Below are 24,521 nucleotides of genomic sequence, written 5' to 3'. Positions count from 1 at the left end.
GGATTCTGTTCTGCAGAATGATCCTCTTATTTGGAAAAAGAGGAGCAGTCTCTCTAGTATGGCAATTGGGTCCCCTACTTGTACAGGCAGATGAAGTTGTGCCTGCAAAACCCAGGAGCATCTGCTGACTTTCTGCAACAGGTAGGGCATGCAAAGTTGTGAAGAAGGCCTGATGGCGTTCTGCGTCTAGCACAGTAATATAAAGGAAGACTGACACCCATTAAAGGCCACTTTAGCTGTGTTTCTACAATTAGTTGCACGACAAGAAATAACACTGACACTTTACAATGCACACCCCTATACTGATCTTCCCCATAATGGTAGAACTCAGAATAATTGATCTGGAGTAAATAAAAAACAAAGCCATGTGCTCAGAGAATAAAATCCATTTAAAAAAAAAAAACCCAATCACATTTATATTTCACTCTCCAATATCATCTCTATGTTTCCTCTAGACTATTTCCAAGTACTTTTCAAGACATGTGACTGAGCATGCTGGAGCCAAAGTTAATTATTTCCATATTCAAATACAACAGTACAAGCATAAGAGCCAAGGAAAAGTGTCCAAGACAGAAATCAAGGTGGGAAAAAAACCTTCCTTCCCCTAAACCTTCTCTGCCTCAGAGACACCAAGCAGGCTGGTTTCAAAACAAAAGCAAGTGATATAACCAAACAAAAGCAGATCTGAAAGGTGAGCAAACCCCACAAGCCACACAGTCATTATTACTGTGTCGACAGCACACTTGTTAAAAATGTATATTTTAATTTTCTGTATTGCTAAAGGTCCCAATTTGCCCAGGGATCTAGCTAAGCTGCCATTTTCTACCACGACAGAGTCTAATCTTTATTTAATGGATTTAGCATCTATCTTCACTAGAGTGGTCTCTAAGGGAAAGGGGAGGGGAGTATGAAGGGGCATGAAGAGATGATCAGAGCCCCCCTCTCCTTCATCCATCCGGCGCTCATGTTTGTGTTCAAAATTCAATTACCTCCTTATTGATACTTCACAGAGATATTTAAGCTGCAAACATGAAGCCCTGATTTCCCAGGGGGCCATGCCCCTCTCTATTTCACTGCTCTGCTTCCCCCAGGGTGAATTCCTGAGGCGTCCATATTAATAGGTAATCAGTCACAATTCATTTATTAAACAGCTAGCAAGGTTTATCAGCCTGCCCTGATTAGCCGGAAGAAGCCACTGAATTCCTAATTTATTTATGGAAATGTAAGTGTCTTTTTGAATTCCATTCATGAAAGACAGGGGTGCCATGGGTCTGGCATGCTAAATTCTAACAGGGAAACAGCAGGCAACCTGGAGACTGAGGACTTTGCTTCTTCAGCCCGGGAAATGCACTATGGTGACCCTAGTGTTATCAATAGATTTAGGGCCAGAACCTCATCCAAGCATTCACAAGCCAGCTCTTCAGGGAGTAGGCACTGCCACCCATTGCAACTAGAGAATTACGATCCTGATGGCTCAGGGTGTGGACTGGTTGGACAAAGTTCCCTAAACAGAGCAGGTGAGGTGGTGGAACTTGGTCAAAATAATAATAACAATAACAATAATAATAATACAGAAGCATTTTTAAAAGTTCCAATAAGACATTCAGAATAGTGATGAAAACAACTGCCAGGTAACACTAACATACCCATTTACATATAAAGTTCAGCTTTTTGAAAACTGTAGACTGTTACAACCTTTAAATTATTTTTGTTATAATCATTTCAACTGAACTGGTTTTAAAATGCAACAAACACTGCCACTGTACTTTCAAACCAAGACAGTTTGAAAGCAGCTCAGTGATGCTGCCGGATTACCAGAAGGTGAAAATGGCTAACAACCACATCACTTCTCTATTGTGTTAAACAGAGAGATGGAGAGCTCGGTAAAAAGCAGACCTTGAGGTGAAATGACTTCTATATGCGCATAATATATCTTATGGCAATTAGGATACAGCTTCAGAAAACATAACGCTTACATAAAGGCCTCTACAGGTTCAAGGCCACCACTAGTGAAAAGCTCTTTTTATCCCTTTCAGCTGTGTAATGGTCTCAAACTCACATTCACCTGAATTTTACCCACCATAGTTACTTAACCATAAAACAACTAGGAATGGAAAACTGGAAAATACTTATTTCCTTTTCTTCTACATATAAATTTGTGCCAAATAACTTTCACTGTATCCCCCTCTGCGTTTTGTGACTTTTCTGAACAGCTCATCTGGGAAGTAAACATAGAGATTGTATTCTTAAATCCTCTGAACAAGGAGGATGTCCCTCAGGCAGACACAATAGCCAAAAGGCTACTGTTAATTCATTTTTTCCTAAATTATTTAGATCTCAACACTGACAGGGTTTAACAATGTACAGTGCTAAATGGAACACAGACAGGAGCACGCTTAAATGTATTAAGAGCATTTCTATAACACTAATTCTGAGACACTGTTATCATATTTTGTTCAGTGACTTCAGTACTCTGATCCGATTATTAACTGACTAGGAAACTATTCAAAACTAACAAGTCAAAGCACAAATAATGGAGGATGTGGATGCCACTCCACAACATTGTGTGTCTCAAATTATTTCAGTTCAGTCACAATTACTTGAAAATATATTTCAGATAACAATCCAAAATCCCATGTAGTTTAAAACTGGCTACACTTACGTTTATCCTCTGAATTTACAAGCACAAGCTCAATAGTTGCATATAAGGTTTTAATTTGCTTAAGATCTCATTACACAAAAATTTTACTAGTGTACTAAACCCGATTAAAAAAATCCCCACTTCAACTAAACTAGTACAACCCATAGCCTTGAATAAAAAAGATACTATTTCCTCTCAAATTACAGTGGTCAGACATGAAAAGATGTAGTACATGCAATAAATACATCCAAAATGCTAGGAGGAGTGAGCGTTTGAATTCATCTATGACCAGAACTCATGTGTTGCGGGTGTCTGAACTCAGAGATGGCATGGGGAAACAAATCCTGGAAGATGCATCTTTTCCTTGCCCGAAAAAGTAATCAATAGCTTAATTGCTACTACTTTGTGTTTTATGCAAACAAGGGTAATTCAGTGTATTTTTCCCACTATGAAAAGGAGCTCCTAGAGGAAGGGAAAAAAACAGAATTCACAGGAAAGATTTCTGAGTACCCTTCCTCCACTGTACAAGGAGAATTTCCACACTGGCACAACTGGCAGACATCACAGGATTTTACAACAGGCCTCAACATCTAATGAAGATGTGGCTCTCAACAGCCCGTTTCTCCAGCCCTCTTGCTTGGGGAACTGCAAATGCTACCAGTGAAAATAAAACAACCTGCTCCCTTCCTGAATCTGGTCATACTTCACCTTTTCCCCCTTCAGTAGTAAATTCACAACGGTGATTTCAAGCGACAGCTTTGCAGAGTACACAAGACAGAACTCACCGCTGAGCAGGTAAAGCAGGACACTTGTGCATGTTCTTACTGGGGAGCTCATGGAGCATCAAACTCAACGTTATTTTCATCCCCTCAAGACCTAAGCTCCTTATCATACAGGAAACTGCAGCACCATCCATAACAGACGTCCAACCCACGCTGCCCAAACATGTTGGAGAATATAAGCTATAATCACATTGCAGTCATTTCTAGTCTTCACAGATGTTGTTTCTAGTCTTCTAGTTTTCACAGGTATTATTTCTAGTTATTTCTAGTCTTCACAGCTTTCAAAACACAACTGAGTGAAAGAAATGCAGCACTGGCTTTCTGAACATAACACAATTGCTCCAGGAGATGCAAACCATTGTCACTCATGCCAGTAAATATTTCTTCCTTGGCTATGTTTCAGACATCAGCATTAGCACTGAAATTATTACACACTGCTGCTTATGTTAGTGCATACATGCATCGAAAGGGCTTGGCTTACCTACCGAACCGCCTTGCATTCTTCTCTGCATGCCAACCCCCCAAACGCCACCAGCTAGCTTTCCAAGCCATCAGCTTCCCTTACACAATGCACTCTGAGGACAAAACCACGTATAAGGAAAGGCAAACCTACAAAACTGTGAGAGAACAGAATTTAGTGTTACAACGGAGAACATGGCATTAATCTTTAACTGCTTGACTCATTTTCAGACTAACCATTTTAATGTAACCAAGTCTGATACAGAACACCCAGTCCACCCAGCATGATACTGCACATCCACCAACGCAGAACTGGGATTCCTGTCCCTTGTAACACCCAAAGGCAGGGCCTGGAAATAAAACCCAAAAGTATTACATAGCTATTCCTTCCTTTCTAAATGCTACTTGATACAACTTGATGACAAATGCCTATTGCTCTGCTAAAAATTACTGTTCATACTTTCATCCCATCTCATCTAGTCATCCATCTTACACGTTTATTTCTAACGCTCCCATAACAATGCTCATATACTTCTAAGGTTACTACAGTAACAAACTGCATATCTACAATAAAGGCTAGGATAATTATTTCCTGCCTTTCTTGCACATACAGTCAGTGCTGATAACATCATACTTCTCATGACTTACACAAGGAACTTCGCAAATCGCATACACAAAAATTATTTCCTACACTACTTACATGCTGCAATTTAAATGACAGCCATTTACATACAGAGCAGAACACAGTTCAGAACAAAAATGGTACTCTAATTGACACTGGAGAAAATTAGATTCTAATTGCATATGCTGTATTTTGCTGATGACAATGAGGTCAGCATTTGCAAAAAAAGTGTTATGAGTTCTTTAATGACCAATAGGTTATTAAGACCTTTGTCATATAACTCATTGGAAATGTTACATTTCCAACAGCAGAGAGCCCACTAGAGCTACCACAGGATAACAGTTCAGCAACCCACCAAGAGAAGGGCACCAGTGCTGCTTATTGCAACACCAGGGCTCTCCATGGATTCCACTCCAGCTACTGACCAAACCTGATATTATCTGGTTCAGTACAACAGAGATGAAACCCTACAGCAAGAAAACAGAAGTCACGTTTTAATTTAACAAAAATAGCAGCTAAAGTTTGTTGAATTGCCACTGAACCTAGAAAGCTTTAAAATGTAACAACAGGTTTTGAAGAAGTTGTCCAAGGACTTAGAATCATAGAAAGTTTTGGGTTGGAAGGGACCCCTAGAGGTCATCTAGTCCAACCCACCTGCAGCAAGCAGGGACACCACTAACTAGACCAGGTTGCTCAGAGCCCTGTCCAACCTGGTCTTGAATGTTTCCAGGGATGGGGCCTCCACTACCTCTCTGGGCAACCCGTTCCAGTGGTTCACCACCCTCATTGTAAATAATTTCTTTCTTATATCTAGCCTAAACCTACCCTGTTTTAGTTTAAAACCATTACCCCTCGTCCTATCACTGTTGTCTCTACTAAACAGATTGTCCCCATCTTTCCTATAGGCTCCCTTTAAGTACCGAAATGCTGCAATCAGGTCTCCCCGCAGCCTTCTCTTCTCCAGGCTGAACAAGCCCAACTCTCTCAGCCTGTCCTCATAGGACTTCATGAGAGACTTGTATTATTTATAATACAGGTGTTTGTAAAACATCACCAAATACCTGGAAAGTCAGATTTTACATGACAGTGTATACTGACAATTGGCATTTTGTGCAGTTTAAACAATATGTGGATATATGCCTTGTAGCACAGAAAGGTCTCCATATGAAAATGCCCTATCAATGCAAAATAACATCTACACAGAAAATATATTCTGCTGCACTTACTTATAAGCTTCACTAGCTTTCACTGAAACAGTGCTCAAAACAATATACAAGTAAAATCTGCTTAATCAGACATTAGATGCCTTTCAATTACCTCCACTCATGTGCTGTAGCAACCAATCGGTAAAAACATTTCCTCAAAACTAAATTAGGAACTGAAAATCTCTACTTACGCAGCATGGAGTTTCCTATCCCCATCTCCCCAATTACAGTAAAAAGTTGTAAGATAAATCACAGGAAAATAACTGAACTATATCCTTTAGCTTTACTGTCAAGACTTACAACCGTGAAAAGCAGTAAACACAACTTTATTCTCTTCTCATTGTGACAAAAAATTTCTGCAAGAATAAAAATTCTGAAAGAATAAACCCACTCATTTTCTCACAACCAAAACCCATCCATCCATAACATTTCTGGGACTGACAACTGAAGTACAGCACACCAACCACAGGTTTGGTTTCACATTTTAAGAGCCTAAGTTAACCACTGAAAGTTAGGAGCTTAACTTTCTGCGTGTTAATTCATCCTGCTTAATTATTATATGAAATTGCAGTGTCCTCAGGGAACAATCTCTTGGACACTTTAAAGAATCCACAAACAGCCTTCAAACATGCTTTCATGGGCAAGTATAAAGTAATGTTTTATTACCAAAATAAATTTCTAAGAGCCAGCACTTCACTGGAGGGGGGAGGTGAAGAACGAACTTGCACTGAATATGATGAGAAGAGTTAGTGCGTTTGCTGGCAATGGCGTTAAGCACCCTTTTTTGATCTCCAGCTAGAACTCAAAAAGCCACAGCAAAACCCTCCTGTACACAGACAAATCAAAATGCCTCAGCACCCAGACCAATACACATTAGAATCAAGAGTTGGACTTATTAATAGAGAAGTAAGCAACAGATATGTAGTACATTCTCAATCACTATGAATTTGGTTTAGTGAGACATGATTATTTTTTTTTTTCCAAAAAAATCCCTAGTTTTTAAACAAGATAATTCAGACAAGAAATTAATTCACAGAAGCCTCCTAGCTACATGATAAAAATTCTTTTTGTGACCTTCTAAACTGTACCTCTTTCCCACAGCTCAGGCTAGGTCTCATTTACAAGCTCAGTCTCCTAGAGTGGCCTTTTAGGATGCTCCAGAAGAGTTGGAGAATGGCTTTCTTTAAATTCTAGTCTTGTCAGAAGATTGTCCCTAGGCCAGAAACCAGACACACCTACACTTACGGAGTAACATCCAAGTAAGAGCAACAAAACACGGTTTTCAATGCTTAAATCCATAAAGTTGCTGGAACACATTACTATCACCTATTTTAACTCATCCTGAATTTATTAAGATACTTCACACTGACTTCAGAGTGGGCTGGACCGAGTCACCTAAAACCAGAGATGAAACAAAAACAAGATTTAGTACCAAAAAATTAAGTTCATTCCCTTCCCCTCCCTGCACATTTCTGTCTTATTGCCTGACCTTGTACATCTGTTCCATAGTCTCATGATCGATCTAGTATTAAAAACCCTACCTTCAGCCAGTCTATCCTTTTATCTCTCAGTATTAGGCAAATGGTAGGCATCTGGTGAATACATACTTCCAAGCACCCTCAACAACTAGCGTGAAGAAAACGCTTTCCATTTGGCAAGGTCTCCCCTTTCCTATCTCTTTTCCAAGCTCTCCCTCTTGGTCACTCAGCTTTGTGAATAAATCCATCCTCTCACAGCTTCCTCAAGTAGTAGCAATATGAATTTAATTCTTCCTCTTTCCAAGCCAGCAATGAGACAAGAGGAGACCTGTTATTTTCACTTTATAGACTCTCAGAAAAGACCAGCCTTACAAGTAGCAAAGTAAGCCACAAGATCTCTCAGTCCAGTACAACAATATCACACCAGATCCAATTACTTCATACACGAGAAGCCCTTTCATTTTCAAACTGTATAGAAATTAAGAAAAAACCAACACAAACAATAATGAAATCAGTCTAAAGAAATCTGTAAGAGGTAATAAAAGCAACGCAAAATTTGCAAGGAGATAAAGTTTTGCATTATTAGAGCAATGGATATAGCTGGGGGCAAAATTTAAGCTTTCATGTACTCAAGTTATTAGCTCTTTACTTAAAAATCATAGGACATTATATTGTTCAATTCAACAAGATCCTGAAGAAATATTATACAAGAGTGTAGAAATAGGTAAATTTTCAATACAAACAGCTGTACAAGCTTCACATTTCAGGGAATACACCAGCTTCTGCTGGGGAGCTTTCCTTTGCCTGCTCCTCTCCGATTGTGCAGAACAGCGAGTAGCTCTTCACCCTGACAAAGTCCACTGTCAGGGGCAAGATACTACAAGAGCATTGGACAGAGTATGGCAATTCTCATAGTCCTGTCAAGAGTTGTTTCCTGAATTGCTACAATGTCGCATTCTATGCTGTTACTAGCAGAAAACATTCACTTAACCCAGTGAGTTTCATCTGCCAAGGTCAACACAGCACTTCAACAAACCCAAACAACAACAAATCACACACACCACACACACAAAATGGCTATCCTGGAAGTGAGGAGTACAGTTTCCCATTCCAGCTATTTTTATCTCAAGCCCGCTGCTATATTCAACAATGTATTTCTAAAGGAGAAAGTTTTCAGGAAAAAAACACAAACACGACTCTAGTTAATATAGATTGGTCACTTCTGTGTCCTAAACATCCAAAAGTTCACGGCCATCAACTCTAGTCCTGTTGGGACACATGGACGTGCTACATTTTTACAAGATCTTTATTCTGTCTTACATCAAGTTTCCAACATCTAACAAAATGCAAATAGCTATCACTAGTTCCATGCTATTAATACCAGTGATCCTTTGATACGCTGAAATAAACTTATTGCCTTCTTTTATAATCAAGTACGATCTCCATGCATCAAGGACCGGTATCACAGACGACAGAGCTCAGACCTAAAAAAGGTATGTTCAGCTGAAATCAGTTGGACATGCCTGTGCACAGACACCAAGCTGATCCACACCAAGAGCACACAGCCGTCCTCATTAGAAACACATCAGGGTAGTAAACTACAAGTGTAAACCAAGGGTCACAGCAGAGTCCTCAGCTTCTTTTCCCTCCCCCCATAAAATGTATATTTCTACAGGAGATATATATGAACTAGTTATGAAAGTCAAGCAATTAAAAAGCATTTCAGAGGTATTCATGGGACTGTACCAGCCACAAGTGCCTGACAGCTCTACGCGTGTGCAAGTCCCTGGAGAGCCATCACACTTCAATTACTATCACTAACATTAGTCATTATCAGGCTGGCTTCAGTCCCCGGGGAAGGCAGCTTGTGATGACAATATCCAGCCTCTCCTTGTAAAACAATTCATTAGGCAAAGCAGAGCAGCTGGGGCAGCCACGTGGAGGTCTGCAGCGCGGCCGCCCCACCAGGACCTCCAACCCTGCTCTCCCTTTCGGAGAGGGGCAGCTACCGCCCCCATGACAGCTGTAAAGGCCTCTGGGGCACTTCAGGTTTAATCAGCGCTCCTTATACCCAGGGGAAGCATTTGATTGCAAACTTAAACTAATGGCACTCAGAAGGTTACAACAATCATCAGATAAGAGGCTTTAGGGCATTTTTATCTTGTTCTAATGCTCACAAGTTAATGAGGCAATAAGAGACAGATACTATCAGGCTCGGTCTAGCAGCACTAGACAGAGCTGCATTTACCAGAGATGCAAGAGGTAGGGTGGCAAGTCCACCATCGATCGTTCAGAAGACTTCATGCTCAGAACGACTGAAACCACTCAATAAAGCAACAAAATGCTAGGGGATTTTTCACGTAGCCTTGTATGCAGTATCACCTGATCCAAAACAGAGAAAACTGAAAGAGAACATAGCAATATCCACCAACATATGTTCAGTCTATTTGACAAACGCACCTTATTTCCTTTCTCAAAGCCCAAGTGCTGGCTGAACAGAACAGTGAGACTGATCCCTACACACTGAGTAACAACTGCCTCTGAGCTAGCAGGGCACGTGCCACCAAGCAGGTAAATAATCTCTGGTATTAGTACAGATACATATTAATGATTTTTAACCTTTATGCTGCTTGCAAATAGAAATATTTTTATAGACAATGTCTATAAACAGCTGAGAATAGGTTTGCTTTTCTTAGTTACCTTGCTTGGGTCTCAGGCTGAAGAGCACTTGATATTAGCATCTGTTTCATCACCACAGTCTCATTTTACTCCTACTGACAACATACACAATATTCTAATGATGCCTTCCTGTGGCATATAACAGCAGCAAGCAGAGGACAACAACAAACAGCATACAGGATAGGATACTTAATAATAAAGGATTTATATGCTATTTTTAAAAATCTGTGATTTTTCCAATGTCTTGCAAAAGAAAGCTACTGTGAATTCCACCTTATAGCTGGGGAAATATGGACACATGAGCAGGCAAATAAACTGACCAGGCAGAACAGTGGTAGTGCCAGAAACTGAACCAAGGTCTCCAAAGTCACAGTCTAGTCTGATTTTCACTAGGATCAGCTGCTGCTCTGCAAATAGGTCCAGCTACCCTTACTGAGGAAGAAAAGTCTCTCTTCACTCCTGCAACAAGCCAAAATTTACAGGAAAACATTTCAGACAGAGGTGATAGAGGGATAATCTTTCCAATATTTGTAAATTCAGAGGAAATGTTCTATTAACACAGAAGAAACAGAGAAGTTTTAATTGGCTAAAGGTATAGATGGCAAAAGAATTTTAAATAATAAATACAGACCAGTTGCAAAGGTTTGAGAGTCCCTGTCAGCGCATCTCCTGAGATTTGTTTGGCATTTTTGTGTTTTTAAACTGTAATGGAAAAATGCACATAACCTTATGCTTGATCAAACTTTTCCCCAGCCTCAATTCCTCCACTGACAGTAGTCTACAAGTTATCCTGTCAGAATCAGAGTAGCAAAAAATAGGCTTCTGACAGCATAATGTAAGAACATTTTGTTTGTAGTCATGTTTCTTTCTGTGCCAAGCATGTGGCAGGTAGAAATGCTTTAATGTGACAGCCCATTCCTTTACTTTTGTGGCTAAAAGCTCTTCAGTCAAGCCCCATTGACCCCTTGCTTGTCTAGACAGATTATAGTGGCTTCACTGTTCATTTGAGCTGAGACATACAAGAACCTCTGTGTATGCTGAGGACCACTCTCTTCTTCTGCTTAAAGAATGATACTGATGATTCGATCTCCCCACATAGAAAAACAGGCTCCCCAGCCCAAGTTGCACAGACTCATAATCAGCTCTGTGGATGAATGTATTTGGAAGTCCATTCACCATTCCCAAAACGCATGAAAGCCATCAGTGCGATACAAGAATCCTTAGGTTTCTAATCAGGCTGCTCACACAGAAGCAGACCATGCAGTTGCATCTGAGATCTCCTGCTCAGAGTTCATGAGCTGCATCAACTGTGCTAGTGCTGCATCCAGCCAGGATTGGGAAATGCGGGCTTTGAATTAGCTTACTTCTAGAAAGGATCTTAGATAACAGAATCATCGAATCACTGGATGATCCAGGTTACAAAGGCTCAGGAGGTCTCCTACTCAAAGTAGGGTCAATTATGGGGTCAGATTATGTTGCTTAAGGCTTTATTCCGTCAGATCTGGAAAATAACAGAGACTGTACAGCCGCTCTTGTGGTTGCACAATGTGCTCCACTGCTTGCCTGACCAATGCTAATACTCCAGATGTCCTCACAAAGCACAAATTACTGCTTTAGGAAGCATACCAAAAATTCTGCAAAAGCTAATGGTGATGCATCAGATGAATGATTTCAGTCTTCAAAGCACTTTGGTCAGTCAGTCTCCACATTAACCCGATCTCTTCCTCCCCACTGACACTGGAAAATCTCCCTTCTCTCAAACACAGGAAGTATCTAGATCAACCTTCACTCTATCAACATAAACTCAAAAACTCTTTTCCAGAAAGGATCAAACTATTGCAGCACTTCTCCCTACTATCAAACAAACTATAGGAGCCAAGGGAACCTTCAGAAGAGATATTTTTAGAACGGAATACCATGGTATAACACAAAAGTTTTGGGTGTTTTTTTTTTCTGTGTTTGCGGGGTTTTTTCTTTATTTTTTATTTTTTTAAAAAAGCAAGTAATACATCCTGGTTGAAGTACCTTTCAGAGGTGACCTTTGTTTTAAAAAAATCAGATCCACTGACTCGGTATGGGGATGTAGATAAGTAGAGGAGGAGGAGGAGAGAAAAGGAAAATAAGAGAGACATTTCAATAAAGATCAGGTAAAAAGCATCTTGTAGTAACTCAGCTTTTATTTAGCATGTTGCTGTTGCATTGAGCATCACTCAAGATCAACAGCAGTTCTAAGGCCACAGTTATCTGCCAGTTATCGGGCCACTTAGCACACGGTCCGTATACATAACTTTGGAAATTCAGTGACCAGAGCTAGACGGGCACCGTCTTAACACTCAAAAAGCTCCCCTTTGTATTTCCAACATCAGGTTCCAGAATTAACCACCATGCAATGGCAGATGTCATCTTAGCATTTCTAACACTCCTACAACCATGCACATTTAAAAGCTATCTACAAAATCACAGAGTTTACATTGTTTACGATAACCTCCCTTCTGCAAAAGGTGTCCATCAGACTTAAAAACATTCCATCAGCTGCATCTGGGGGTCTCAATGCATACTTGACATAATGGAAATTTAGGTTTTTACAGTCACTTTGACTATTTAAAAACAATTCAGTGAGACCTGAATGAAGGGACAGAGTGTACCATCAGCGAGTTTGCTGTTGACACAAAACCGGGAGGAGTGGTGGATACACCGGAGGGCTGTGCTGCTATTCAGTGAGACCTGGACAGGCTGGAGAGTTGGGCGCAGAGGAACCTGATGAAGTTCAACAAGGGCAAGTGCAGGGTCCTGCACCTGGGGAGGAACAACCCCATGCATCAGTACCGGCTTGGGGTGGACCTGCTGGAGAGCAGCTCTGCGGAGAGGGACCTGGGTGTCCTGGTGGATGACAAGTTAACCATGAGCCCGCAGTGTGCCCTGGTTGCCAAGAAGGCCAGTGGGATCCTGGGGTGCATCAAGAAGAGTGTGGCCAGCAGGACGAGGGAGGTTCTCCTCTCCCTCTACTCCACCCTAGTGAGGCCCCATCTGGAGTACTGTGTCCAGTTATGAGCTCCCCACTTCAAGAAAGATGAGGAACTACTGGAGAGTGTCCAGCGGAGGGCTACGAGGATGATGAGGGGATTGGAGCATCTCCCCTACAAGGAAAAGCTGAGGGAGCTGGGCTTGTTCAGCCTGAAGCAGAGAAGGCTGAGAGGGGACCTTATAAATGCCTATAAATATCTTAAGGGTGGGTGTCAGGAGGATGAAGCCAGACTCTTTTCAGTGGTGCCCAGCAACAGCACACGGGGCAACGGGCACAAACTGCAGCAGAGGAAGTTCCATCTGAACATGAGGAAGAACTTCTTCACTCTGAGGGTGGCAGAGCACTGGACCTATTGCCCATAGGGGTTGTGGAGTCTCCTTCTCTGGAGATATTCAAGACCCGCCTGGACAAGGTCCTGTGCAGCCTGCTCTAGGTGACCCTGCTTCGGGAGGAGGGCTCGACTAGATGACCCACAGAGGTCCCTTCCAACCCCTACGATTCTGTGAAATAATTACCTTCTTACTATAACAAAAAATTAGTAAGTCACAGACAAAATAATCCAACCCAAACTATATAATCTAAAAACAGAAGATACCACGTACGCAGATATCAACATGCATCAAATGGAAAACAAAAGCAACGAGAAACTGCAGAAAATTGAACTTTTGACACATTTAGGAGAGTTCTAGAGATTTTCTCCTCTTTTCTCAAACTCCAGCAGTACACACCTCCTTCTGCAGCAGAGTCATCAGTGCCTGGAGACTAGGATGCTGCATTAGTACTCGCCATCGAAATCCACACTAGCCTTTTCCCCTCAGAGTAAGGGGAGGGGGAAGAAGGTGAAGATGCAGAAATTTCTTGAAGCTTAGAGTAATATTTATTCTACTTCACCAGCAGACAGAGAACACCCTAAGGATCCATGCAGTATTTTTTCCGTATATGACAGTTACCTAGATACAGCATTTGTTTTATGGTAAGAATGCACAATTTATGCATATGGGTAGTATCACATTTGATATCATCAGTAGACTATCTCCCTGATTTTGTATTTAACAACAGTCTGGACCTGCTTTTTTTTTCCTGCACATAGTGTGCAACTGAAACACACACCCACTTATTTTAAAAAAACAATAGCAGCCAAGGTCCAGACTCAATTTCCATCCTCACCATCACAACCTAATCTCCTGGCAAGTTAATGCAAATCAAAGCGAACACTTCTCTGACACTGGTAGCAAAGCATGTTCCTCTCCCAAGAGAGACCTGTAAAACAGGACAGTCACTGACAGCAGTACAATTACTGACACAGATACAGACTTTATGGACATGTTTATCTCTGCTGTAAATCCACACTCTCTCTCCACTCCGATTCATGAGTCATAAAGAAATTGCAGATAATGAAAAAGTTGGAGAAATTTACAGCGTGTCGGAAACCTCAGACAGCCAGAAGAAATTAAAGAGCTGACTGAGGATAAATCACACAGGTACAATTAAAACTTCCTATACCTTCTTCACTTCCAAACCAGGGCACAAGCCAATGGAGATGATAGAAAGTTGAGGTCGTGACTCCTGTGACTGTAATCACATCTTAACCACCTACATGTCAAAATTAGCTAATTCACAGATCACGTATGAATGGCAATTTCATGCCAGCATTCTGATGTCTTGCTCTTCCAACAGGAGCTGCCTCGGAAGAATCCTGCCTGTAAATAAGCCACCCAGAGAGCAGTATAAGGAAAGGCAGTTTCCTCGTCCCTCTGCAGATGCAGAGTATCTCTTACCATAGCGCTGTGCATCAAAATGAAGCAGCAGATCTACAGTGTAGGAGGGGTGTATAAAGAGAATCAGGAGAAAGGCCAAGGTTTTACATGGAAATCATAGCAGCCTGGACACCACGGTGACAGGGCTATATAAACACTTAATGGACAACGTAAGCATTCTTTTCACCTCTCTGAAACAACCAAATAAGGACCAAGAATTACAATGAACGTAAACTGAAAACAGCCTCCATATTTTTTTCTTACTAAGGAAAACAAAAACAACTATTTCAACTGATTGTGTAGTTTCTGAAAAGCTCTGTGGTCATCTCCTAACCCACAAATGAATGACCCAAAATGTGAGACATTTCTGGGAGAAGTCATACTAACTCCGCTAAGTAAATCCTTAAGCTAACTGCATATTACACAAACCCAGTGTCCAAAGAGCATAATTTTGTTGTCCAGCTATAAAACTCTGCCTTCAGGCTTTGAAGTACATGAAGTATACTATTTCACATAAAGTCCTTGCCAAACACAGTACTAAATAACAAAATAAGGGAGAAATATGCTTCCAGGCAAAACTGAAACATGATGAAGATTCATTCAACAAGGTATGGAATGTAGAAACTAACCAAGAAAAAAAACCGTTGCTGCAAAGAATATTCTAAGCAGAGCAGAAATAACTGAAGTACACGCACCTCAGACTGCTTCCTCCCATGCAGGACAGCTCACCTTGCAAGAGTAAATAAACTGTGTATTATAAGTTTAAGGACATAATGAGCACTAGACTTGGCCTACAGTGATCTCTTCTGAGTCCAACATATTTAAAACAATGTAGGCAATTCCAAAACATATTTTCTTCCTTCTTGTTTCAGATTAATACACACACTAGTGCTAGAGTACTATACCTTTGGAGGTGCCAGCTTTTAACAAAGTGAGCATCCTCCTCACTCTTTTGTCAGCAGTCAAAATGTTAAGAACATTGCTCTATTTTCCTAACAGCTGGCACCGAGTCTCCTGCTGTGGGATCTAGATTTGGATCCAGATCACATGATCCTCTTTCACTTTATTTCCTTCTTCCTTCACCAAAAGTCAGTTCTCTTTTCCACCAAAACACTTTAGGTAGTCTACCTCTCCACAGAAATATGGAAAGAGTTCACGTTCAGGGAAGAGTCTGCTAGTCTACATAGATTCCGAAAACTCATTATGGCTAACAGAAAACCGTAAGAATTCAGTTCACTTTTTCATGCAACTTCCCAGACAGAAAGTGGACATGCAGCTTTTACTAAAATGGACCAACAAGAGATTTCAGAAGACGCCATGAGACACACACCCCACTGACACCCCAAATATTAAAACACTCTTTACTTACACATACCTGTTGATATGTTGATTTCCTACAAATTTAAAAACTTGAAACATTTTGTTACAAACAAGTGCACATACAGACCACAAAAGGCACTAGGCAACCAGAAAAGACACTACGCAACTGTACTGCGGGAAGCGGGGGCATATATTTACAAACGTGAAACTAAGGCTTCAGAGCTTAAAAAGCCTCTGTGTTGACTGACTCAGAACTAAAGACAAAGTAGTTACGGTCACGAAATATTTTTATCTAATCAACTACATCATCGATATAAGCCTGTTCAGGTACAAAGGCCAGACGTTTTGCATGCAGCCTAAAGGCTGCATGTTGGTAGTGCACGTAGACATTCCTAGACAAGACAATCCCTTACAGAAAAGGGATGTTTCAGTAAGAGGTTACATTGTCCTCCCTCCTTTCCTTATTTTGATTCTAATTCAACAATACACACAAAGTTCAAGTTTAATGCCCTGTTTTTTAGTTTGATAGATAATACAAGTTCAGTCCATCAAAGATGGAGCCCCCGATTTAAACATATCCCACCTACAATCAGCATCAAAAGACAAAAAAAAGAATCCAACTAACCAAACAATTCAATGAATGAATTCACGTTCAACTGTGTAGCCACTCTCCACCATCTTTGAGAGGTCCTGGAGGACAGGAGAGGTGCCCGAGGACTGGAGAAAGGCCAATGTCACTCCAATCTTCAAAAAGGGCAAGAAGGAGGAATCAGGGAACTACAGGCTGGTCAGCCTCACCTCCATCCCGGGAAAGGTGATGGAGCAGCTTATCCTGGAGGTCATCATCAAGCAAGTGGAGGAAAAGAAGGTTATCAGGAGTAGTCAGCATGGATTCACCAAGGGGAAATCATGCCTGACCAATCTGATAGCTTTCTACGATGGCATGACTGGCTGGGTAGATGAAGGGAGAGCCGTGGATGTTGTCTACCTTGACTTCAGCAAGGCTTTTGACACAGTCTCCCATAACATCCTCCTAGGGAAGCTCAGGAAGTGTGGGCTGGATGAGTGGTCGGTGAAGTGGATAGAGAACTGGCTGAATGGCAGAACTCAGAGGCTTGTCATCAGTGGCGCTGAGTCTAGTTGGAGGCCTGTAACTAGTGGTGTCCCTCAGGGGTCAGTACTGGGCCCAGTCTTGTTTAACTTCATCAACGACCTGGATGAAGGGTTAGAATGTACCCCCAGCAAGTCTGCTGATGACACCAAACTGGGAGGTGTGGTCGATACACCAGAAGGCTGTGCTGCTATTCAGTGAGACCTGGACAGGCTGGAGAGTTGGGCAGAGAGGAACCTGAAGAGGTTCAACAAGGGCAAGTGCAGGGTCCTGCACCTGGGGAGGAACAACCCCATGCATCAGTACAGGCTTGGGGTGGACCTGCTGGAGAGCAGCTCTGTGGAGAGGGACCTGGGTGTCCTGGTGGATGACAGGTTAACCATGAGCCAGCAGTGTGCCCTGGCTGCCAAGAAAGCCAGTGGGATCCTGGGGTGCATCAAGAAGAGTGTGGCCAGCAGGACGAGGGAGGTTCTCCTTCCCCTCTACACTGCCCTGGTGAGGCTCCATCTGGAGTACTCTGTCCAGTTCTGGGCTCCCCAGTTCAAGAAAGATGAGGAGCTGCTGGAGAGAGTCCAGTGGAGGGCTACAAGGATGGTGAGGGGACTGGAACATCTCCCCTACGAGGAGAGGCTGAGGGAGCTGGGCTTGTTCAGCCTGAAGCAGAGAAGGCTGAGAGGGGACCTAATATATGCTTATAAATATCTCAAGGGTGGGTGTCAGGAGGATGGGGCCAAACTCTTTTCAGTGGTGCCCAGTGACAGGACAAGGGGCAATGGGCACAAACTGAAGCACAGGAAGTTCCGTCTGAACATGAGGAAGAACTTCTTCCCTCTGAGGGTGACTGAGCACTGGAACAGGCTGCCCAGGGAGGTTGTGGAGTCTCCTTCTCTGGAGATATTCAAGACCCACCTGGACAAGGTCCTGTGCAGCCTGCTGTAGGTGACCCTGCTTCGGGAGGAGGGCTCGACTAGATGACCCACAGAGGTCCCTTCCAACCCCTACCATTCTGTGGTTCTGTGATTCTATGTAGAGAAAGCTATCCTAGCTTTGATATTATCCATGTCAAGAGCAGCCTGCAAGCATCACAGGCAGAACTAAGTATTTATGTTTCAAGTATGTTAGTTAAATCCTGATGAAAGAAAAAATATGGAACTACTCTACCCCTCCAAACCCACAAAGAAAATGAACTTGCAGGCAAGAGATCACGACAGACAGCATTTATCCGAGAGAAATGAAAAACCAAAGACTACCAATCTGAGAAAGAGTGGCAATCTGTAAACAGCTTGGAGCTCAGAAGGACTCCCTTATGATTTTTCCAGAAATTTCAGAGGCTGGTGAGGCTGCAGAGGACTACAATTCACAGCCAAGGACAGCTTAACTTGGGAGGAAGGAAGCTGTTGCTCATTCATGTGCCCATCCATCTCTTGCTGTCTCTGGAAGGGTCTCTCCATTATGAGGACACCTCGGTGATTTCTGGTAGCAGTTGCTCAACCACCATGCAGTCTAGCCTACTACTAAAATAAACAAACAAAATGACCCCACTGTCAAACAAAAGGTGCCTCCGACCCACCACTCTGACTTTGACATGCCGATGGCAAATGCCTACAGAAGAGTGTAAGAGCAGGGAAGCACATAGCTGTACCTGCCTAGTAATTTCTCCCAGCTTTCTACATCTCCAAGATTTCCAAGCCACTAGTGACTTCTCTATGGTCAGACACTCTGGATAGACTTGTCTTCCAATAATTTGTCTCATTTACTGAGTGAGATAAACTCAGTGCCCACAACCTCCCGCAGCGATGAGTTCTGACTTTAATGCATAGTGCAAATATCTCCTCTTGTCTGTCCTGAGACGCTAGTTTATTCTTTATGGCTCCTGTACTATGAAAAACAGTGAAGAGTTACTCCCTATTCACACTTTCTCTGCACTAATCAGTTTTACAGATCTTTTTTCCACATATTGCACCGGTAGTCTCTCTCCAGGCTAAAAACTCCTAGTCATTTACTCATTCTTCATATTAAGGAAAGCTATCACTGACAGAATAAACCCTGGCTGCTTTTCCTTTATCAGTCTGTGGTGCTACAAGATTGACAACATTTTGCTGTTCACTTGACACCTCCCAGGTCATCCAGATCTAATGCTTGGGCCCTTGATAGCTAGCATCAAATAGCTCTTCCACTGTACCCTTGGTATTTAATTTGCTTGAACATACACATAAAATAAATCAGCGTTACAAAGAAAATAGGAGGAAAGTTGCTAGAGTCCAGTGAAAGCCAGGGCACACAAAACCACAGAGACTATAAATAGGGAGACTTGGTTGACCATGTGCAGTAACCATCTCATCGCTCTTGAAAGTGTGAGCATTTGACATTAGATAATACACTCGTTCTTACATTTCTAATTTTACAGGAGGAAAATCACAAAACAGCTTCAACCCCAAATAAAAATTTAATCTAACATAAGACAGCAGACTAGCAAAAAATCACCGCCAGGGAAATTAGAAATTATATTCACATCTGTGGGGTCAGTTATTCCACATTTTCTAATATTTAAGGCAGATACTGCACAAAAGCGCCATTATATCCACGAACATATTAGGGCTTAAAAAGAATAGCCTTTTCAGGAAATCTTGCACTAGTGATATCACCGAAGCTATACTGTGATAACATAACAGCCAGATAATCTCTCTGGCATCAGTGAGATTTTATAAACATGGCTGTGACACACGGTGTGTATATATATACACACACACACCTTTTAGGACTTCTGAACCAATATAGCAGGTGTTATCTGAAAAATATCAGAGATTCACAGGGAAACAACAGCAAGGCCTTCAGAAAGTCCCTGGACAACCACATTCCTTCAGTGACATGGTGCTTTTCCTACTTCCCCATCCTACCCGTTACTTTTATACATCAGTTTGCTCCAAAGTTTGGAAAAAAAACCAAGTTTTTTATTTTCCTTTTTAAATATTTTTTTTTTTAAGAAAAACATATTTTTCTTTATGTATGTAGTTCTCAGATACACCTCTCTGTATATGTGTATTCAAAAGGATGACAGAGTAGATCTTTCAAAATAACTGCAATTGAGGATAATGAAACACCAGGTTTGCCTACCAGCAATGTATACATTTCCCAGAGCTGCTAGCTCATGCAACTGAGACTTTAAAAATCTTCTAAAGTGAATTCTGACCCAGTTGCTCTGAAAGCTGTAATGGGTCATACAGTGGAAAAAAAAAGAATAAGGTATCTAAATCTGCAGTTATTTACACAAGCTGTTTTGAAAGTTGCAGTTTTGTGGGCCACAAACACTGAGTCAGGATCTGTGACTGGGTATCCCACATAAGAACTACCTCCTTCTTGCCTGCCACGTCAGCTGGGGTCTCCTCATTCTGCAGTGCTCACAATCCCACTCCAAGCAAAGCTGGAGGGACATGGGGTGGGGGGGAAAGTCCGTAACAAGGCAACATACCTACACCTTTTTTTGGACCCCTCTCCCAGACTTCTGCCAACAGCAGAGATGAGACTCGCTGACTGGCTGCATCTCGCACTCAGCAGTGACACTAGGCTTGCCAAAGTCACCCTAATGGCACGAACAATAAAAAGTAAGTGTCCTCATTGAGCCCTGCTCCTTGACACACCCTTACAATACCCACATTAGCAAGGACAGCAAAATCTATATAAAGCAGGATTTTTAATACTAAAAATAGTTTCAACGTATTCCAACCGATAAAATCACTTTGACAGAAGGAAAATAGAAGCTCTAATGAGATAGCTTAAGTAAAAAGAGCAAAGCACTAACAAGCAAGAGGACAAGGTAGAACTGTACATAGCTAAAAAGGAGGCAAGGAAACACAAGCCTCAGAATAGGTGTTGAAAAATTATTTATTTTTACAAGATTTTATTATTATTGATATCAGATCCTGAGCCTGGAAGCTGATGGAGAACTCCAGAACCACCTTGCAGCAAAGAATAAATACACGAACCAGAGAGCTAAGAATAGTCTATCCTTTAAGAGGAGAGTACATAATAATAAAAAAAAAAAAATCATTCATTCATGCTACAAAAATCCTGCTTCATTCAAGGAAGGCCATCCTTTGGGTGAATTCCGTGCAAAGGAAGGGAAGAGTATTTGGCAAGGAAGAGACAGGAGTGAGCAAGAATCCACCTACTAGCATGCTAGGCGGAAATCTGAAGAAGAGATCTCCTTGGAGAGCCTTTCTGATCCAAAAGAAAGATCTTCAAGATAAGTCATCAGCAAATGAACTGGTGCAAATAAGAAATTCTGATTTATGGAAGACAGCCCATCTCTTATTTGCAGTTTAAGGGCCTGATTCTTAGTAAAAGGTAAATGAACACACAGGAGATCAGGCCATGAGTCAGAAATATATTTTTTAAAAAGGTGATCACTTATCTCTTTGGTTAAAAAAAAGATTACAAATTTGCACAGTATCTGCCAAACAGAAGTCTTTTTAAACTACGAAGGTTAAAAAAAAAAAATCACCAAAAATAAACAACTTATCTTGTCCAAGTACAAACTAAACGTATTGGGTGCTGCTGAAGCTAGAAGAATCAGATACATAGCCGGACAGATCAACAGCTACCTTACTCAGAAAGCAGTAACTGAAACCTCAGACAAGGAGGAAGCAAACAGCATTATCAAAAACAGCACTAACCATTTCAGTTGTCAAAGGTCTCCTTTGACACTATCATCCCATATGCTCAGAAACTGATGTGTTATCAGATAAAGCTACTGCAGTCTAAACAGGTACTTGCTATACTGCACAGAAATCATAACAGAGGGCAAGAAGCCTGACTCCTCAGATGCCCATATAAAATACCGGAGGAAGCTGTTAGCATTATTTCAGCCTGAATGATGTTCACTGTATCTCAGACCTCTGACAGTAAAAGTCACCTCTGAAGTTTTCAGTCGACTGTTTCTTGAACTTACTGCTACAATCCAAGCAGGGCAAGTCTATTCAGTTTCATCTGATAAAGAAAAACTTTCACAGAACTCTGCGCTAATTAAGATATAATTATTTAAATCACATAATACGCAGCTTACAGTGCAGACCAGTGAAACAGCAGTGAGCGTAAAGGGCTACTTTTACAAGTGGAGGATAACTGTAAATCAAACCAGATGTCAAACACACTGAAAAGAAAACATAACTTACACATTAACAATTTAATTTGATTCACAGAAGCCATGCAGCATGGCACTCAACAAAATAGCCAGGGTTGCAGAAAGTAAAGATAGCCCTATGGGCGAAAAGAGGGGGCAAAGTTAGTTGTAAAGAACAGAAATCTGTGAGAGGCAAGCAACCAAAAGAGGAACAGAGAAATCCACAGCCAAAAAGTTAGGGACAGCAAGACTGACACATAAGAACGTGGAATCCAAATAGTATCCAACCATTCCTAGATGAAAGCAGTGAAGATGGACAAAGCATTCAATACATTTGTTCCAAATCTGTCAAGAAAGCCCGCTTATACAGACAAAATAGTATGACAGTTTATAGGAATCTAAGAAACAAGACATGTAATTCAGTAATTATTACTTTATCAAACTACCTTATGCCAGATCAGTTGCTCAGATTTCAACTTTAGTGTTGCAACAGTACCTCGATGACTGAACTTTTCAAAAGGTACCCAGTCCCAAACGTCACTTTGCCTAATGAATTCTAATGCAAAATCAAAATGAAGTGTGCTGTGAATTGGTTCAGTAACAGACCTCAACGTAACTACAAAGTCACTCAACAGATACATTCGTCATGGAGTGCTGCAGGAATCACTCATAGTAATTTATTAATAACTTGGACGAAAGCAGAAGTCTTTGAAAATATAAATGATTTGAGATGGGGTGTAGAAGAGGAGAGCTGGAAGGAAAAGGAAGATGCTAACGCAATGAAGAATTGTTTCTCACACAGCACAGATAAAACACTTTAAAGTACTGTAAAAAAGACAGTGCACGTTCAGAACAAACATGTCACAAAAAAAACCCCACTATCTTGGAAAGAACAAACTCCGAATCATGATGGAAACGGTACAATTTTATAAAAAAAAGGCAGCAGGACTCCGGTACGAAGCCTCATGCTGCCATCTACAGGAGACCAGTCAGCAGCGGTTTCAAGCCTGGTTTTGACAGTTTCAATTAACAGTCACATCAAAAGGGGACTACTAAATTTCAGTGCACAAAGATACAGTCAAATACAACACCTCTGGACCAAAACTACAAGTCCCTTAACTTTAATCAACAGATCTTTCAGAATTTTCTTCTTGCTCTCTCACTTACCCAAGTCTGTAAGAGGAAAGAACTCAAAAGACAGTACTGGGAAAAACAGCCCTGAGGAGCCCTCTTCAAACTCCACATCTAATTTTCTGTGAAAGTCTTCCTAAGATAAATGTGTGTTACGACACACAAACCATTCTATGTATTATAGCCTAAAGGAAAATAGACTTCAGCGACAAGAAGTTACAACCACGGAGAGCTTGAAAAGTCAAGATTTCAGTTACTACAGACTTAAAAGTTGTAACTGTTGGACTACAGATATTTAATTGTTCACTCACTTTGTCTTCTTTCCCTATTTATTTGTTCACAGTAAAAATAAATTGAAATATATGCAACAAATACTGCTAAGGAAACAACAACCTTGTTAGCTTTAACGTAACTCAAGCTCTCCTTAAACTCCATTTAGCAGGACAAAGCTGTCTGACATTTAAGCCTACAGCTTGACTGAGAAAGCCAATCATCAGCCAGTCTTTGTATCTGACTCAGTTTTACATTGTTATATTTTAAATTCTACTCCACTAAACACTTTATACAATCTTAACAGATGTTAGCACTGAAAGCAAAATAAATTAGCAGGGAGTGTGTTAAAATAGGCTTAATGATCTGTTAATAAGAAAGCATTAGGATATCCTAGTTTTACAGTCAGGAAGGCTCTAAAGGTCTATTGCTGCGTATGGTCATCCACCAAAAGGAAGGTGAAAGACCTGTAAGTTTTAAAACTTTTGGTGCTTTTTGTAGCCCAAGAGCAACTGCAACTAAGGTCTGTGCAAGAGAAATTAAGCTGAAATAATTAAATCTGTCAGTATGTACAGGTAGCTTGGAAAGAAACACAATCCTCTTGAAATCCTCAAAGTTAGATCAACCTGTTAACAATAGAGTCCTAAATGTGATGGTGAAAGCAGCTCCTTCTTCAAAAAAACTGATAGAAATTGGCTATTTTTAAGTGGGATGAAGGTCAACTCTAGCACTCAGTGACATTACCTCCTGTCACAATTGTGTGTAGAAAAAATATAACAACAGCTACAGAAGCAGAAAACAGTATGAACACTAAGTGATGGCATAATCCTACACACAAGTGAAAGTTTCACTGTGGAGGCAGTGCATGAAGTCTGACAGAAGTACTGCCACAAGTACCAAGAGAAACAGCTTCAGCATCCAA

At 41.2% G+C, this 24,521-nt stretch overlaps 1 protein-coding gene across 6 annotated transcripts in view; it reads right to left on the bottom strand.

Annotated features, from left to right (window-relative positions):
* LIN52 (lin-52 DREAM MuvB core complex component) overlaps positions 1-24,521 on the bottom strand; it is a 49,905-nt gene that overhangs the window by 22,911 nt on the left and 2,473 nt on the right. The window contains exon 6 of one of the 6 annotated variants that reach the window (XM_075426480.1): positions 3,915-4,040. The exons of 4 other annotated variants lie outside the window; for them this stretch is intronic. In XM_075426480.1, the coding sequence (XP_075282595.1) occupies positions 4,033-4,040 (8 nt within the window). In that variant the 3' untranslated portion in view covers positions 3,915-4,032. Of the gene's footprint in view, positions 1-3,914; positions 4,041-6,852; positions 7,105-24,521 lie in introns of those variants that run through there. One more of the 6 variants, XM_075426479.1, reaches the window with a different exon arrangement.

This window comes from Opisthocomus hoazin, chromosome 7, assembly GCF_030867145.1.
Source record: "Opisthocomus hoazin isolate bOpiHoa1 chromosome 7, bOpiHoa1.hap1, whole genome shotgun sequence".
In the NCBI taxonomy this organism is placed as follows: Eukaryota; Metazoa; Chordata; class Aves; order Opisthocomiformes; family Opisthocomidae; genus Opisthocomus; species Opisthocomus hoazin.
Note: the sequence above shows the minus strand (reverse complement) of the source record. Positions and strands in the feature narration are given on the sequence as shown.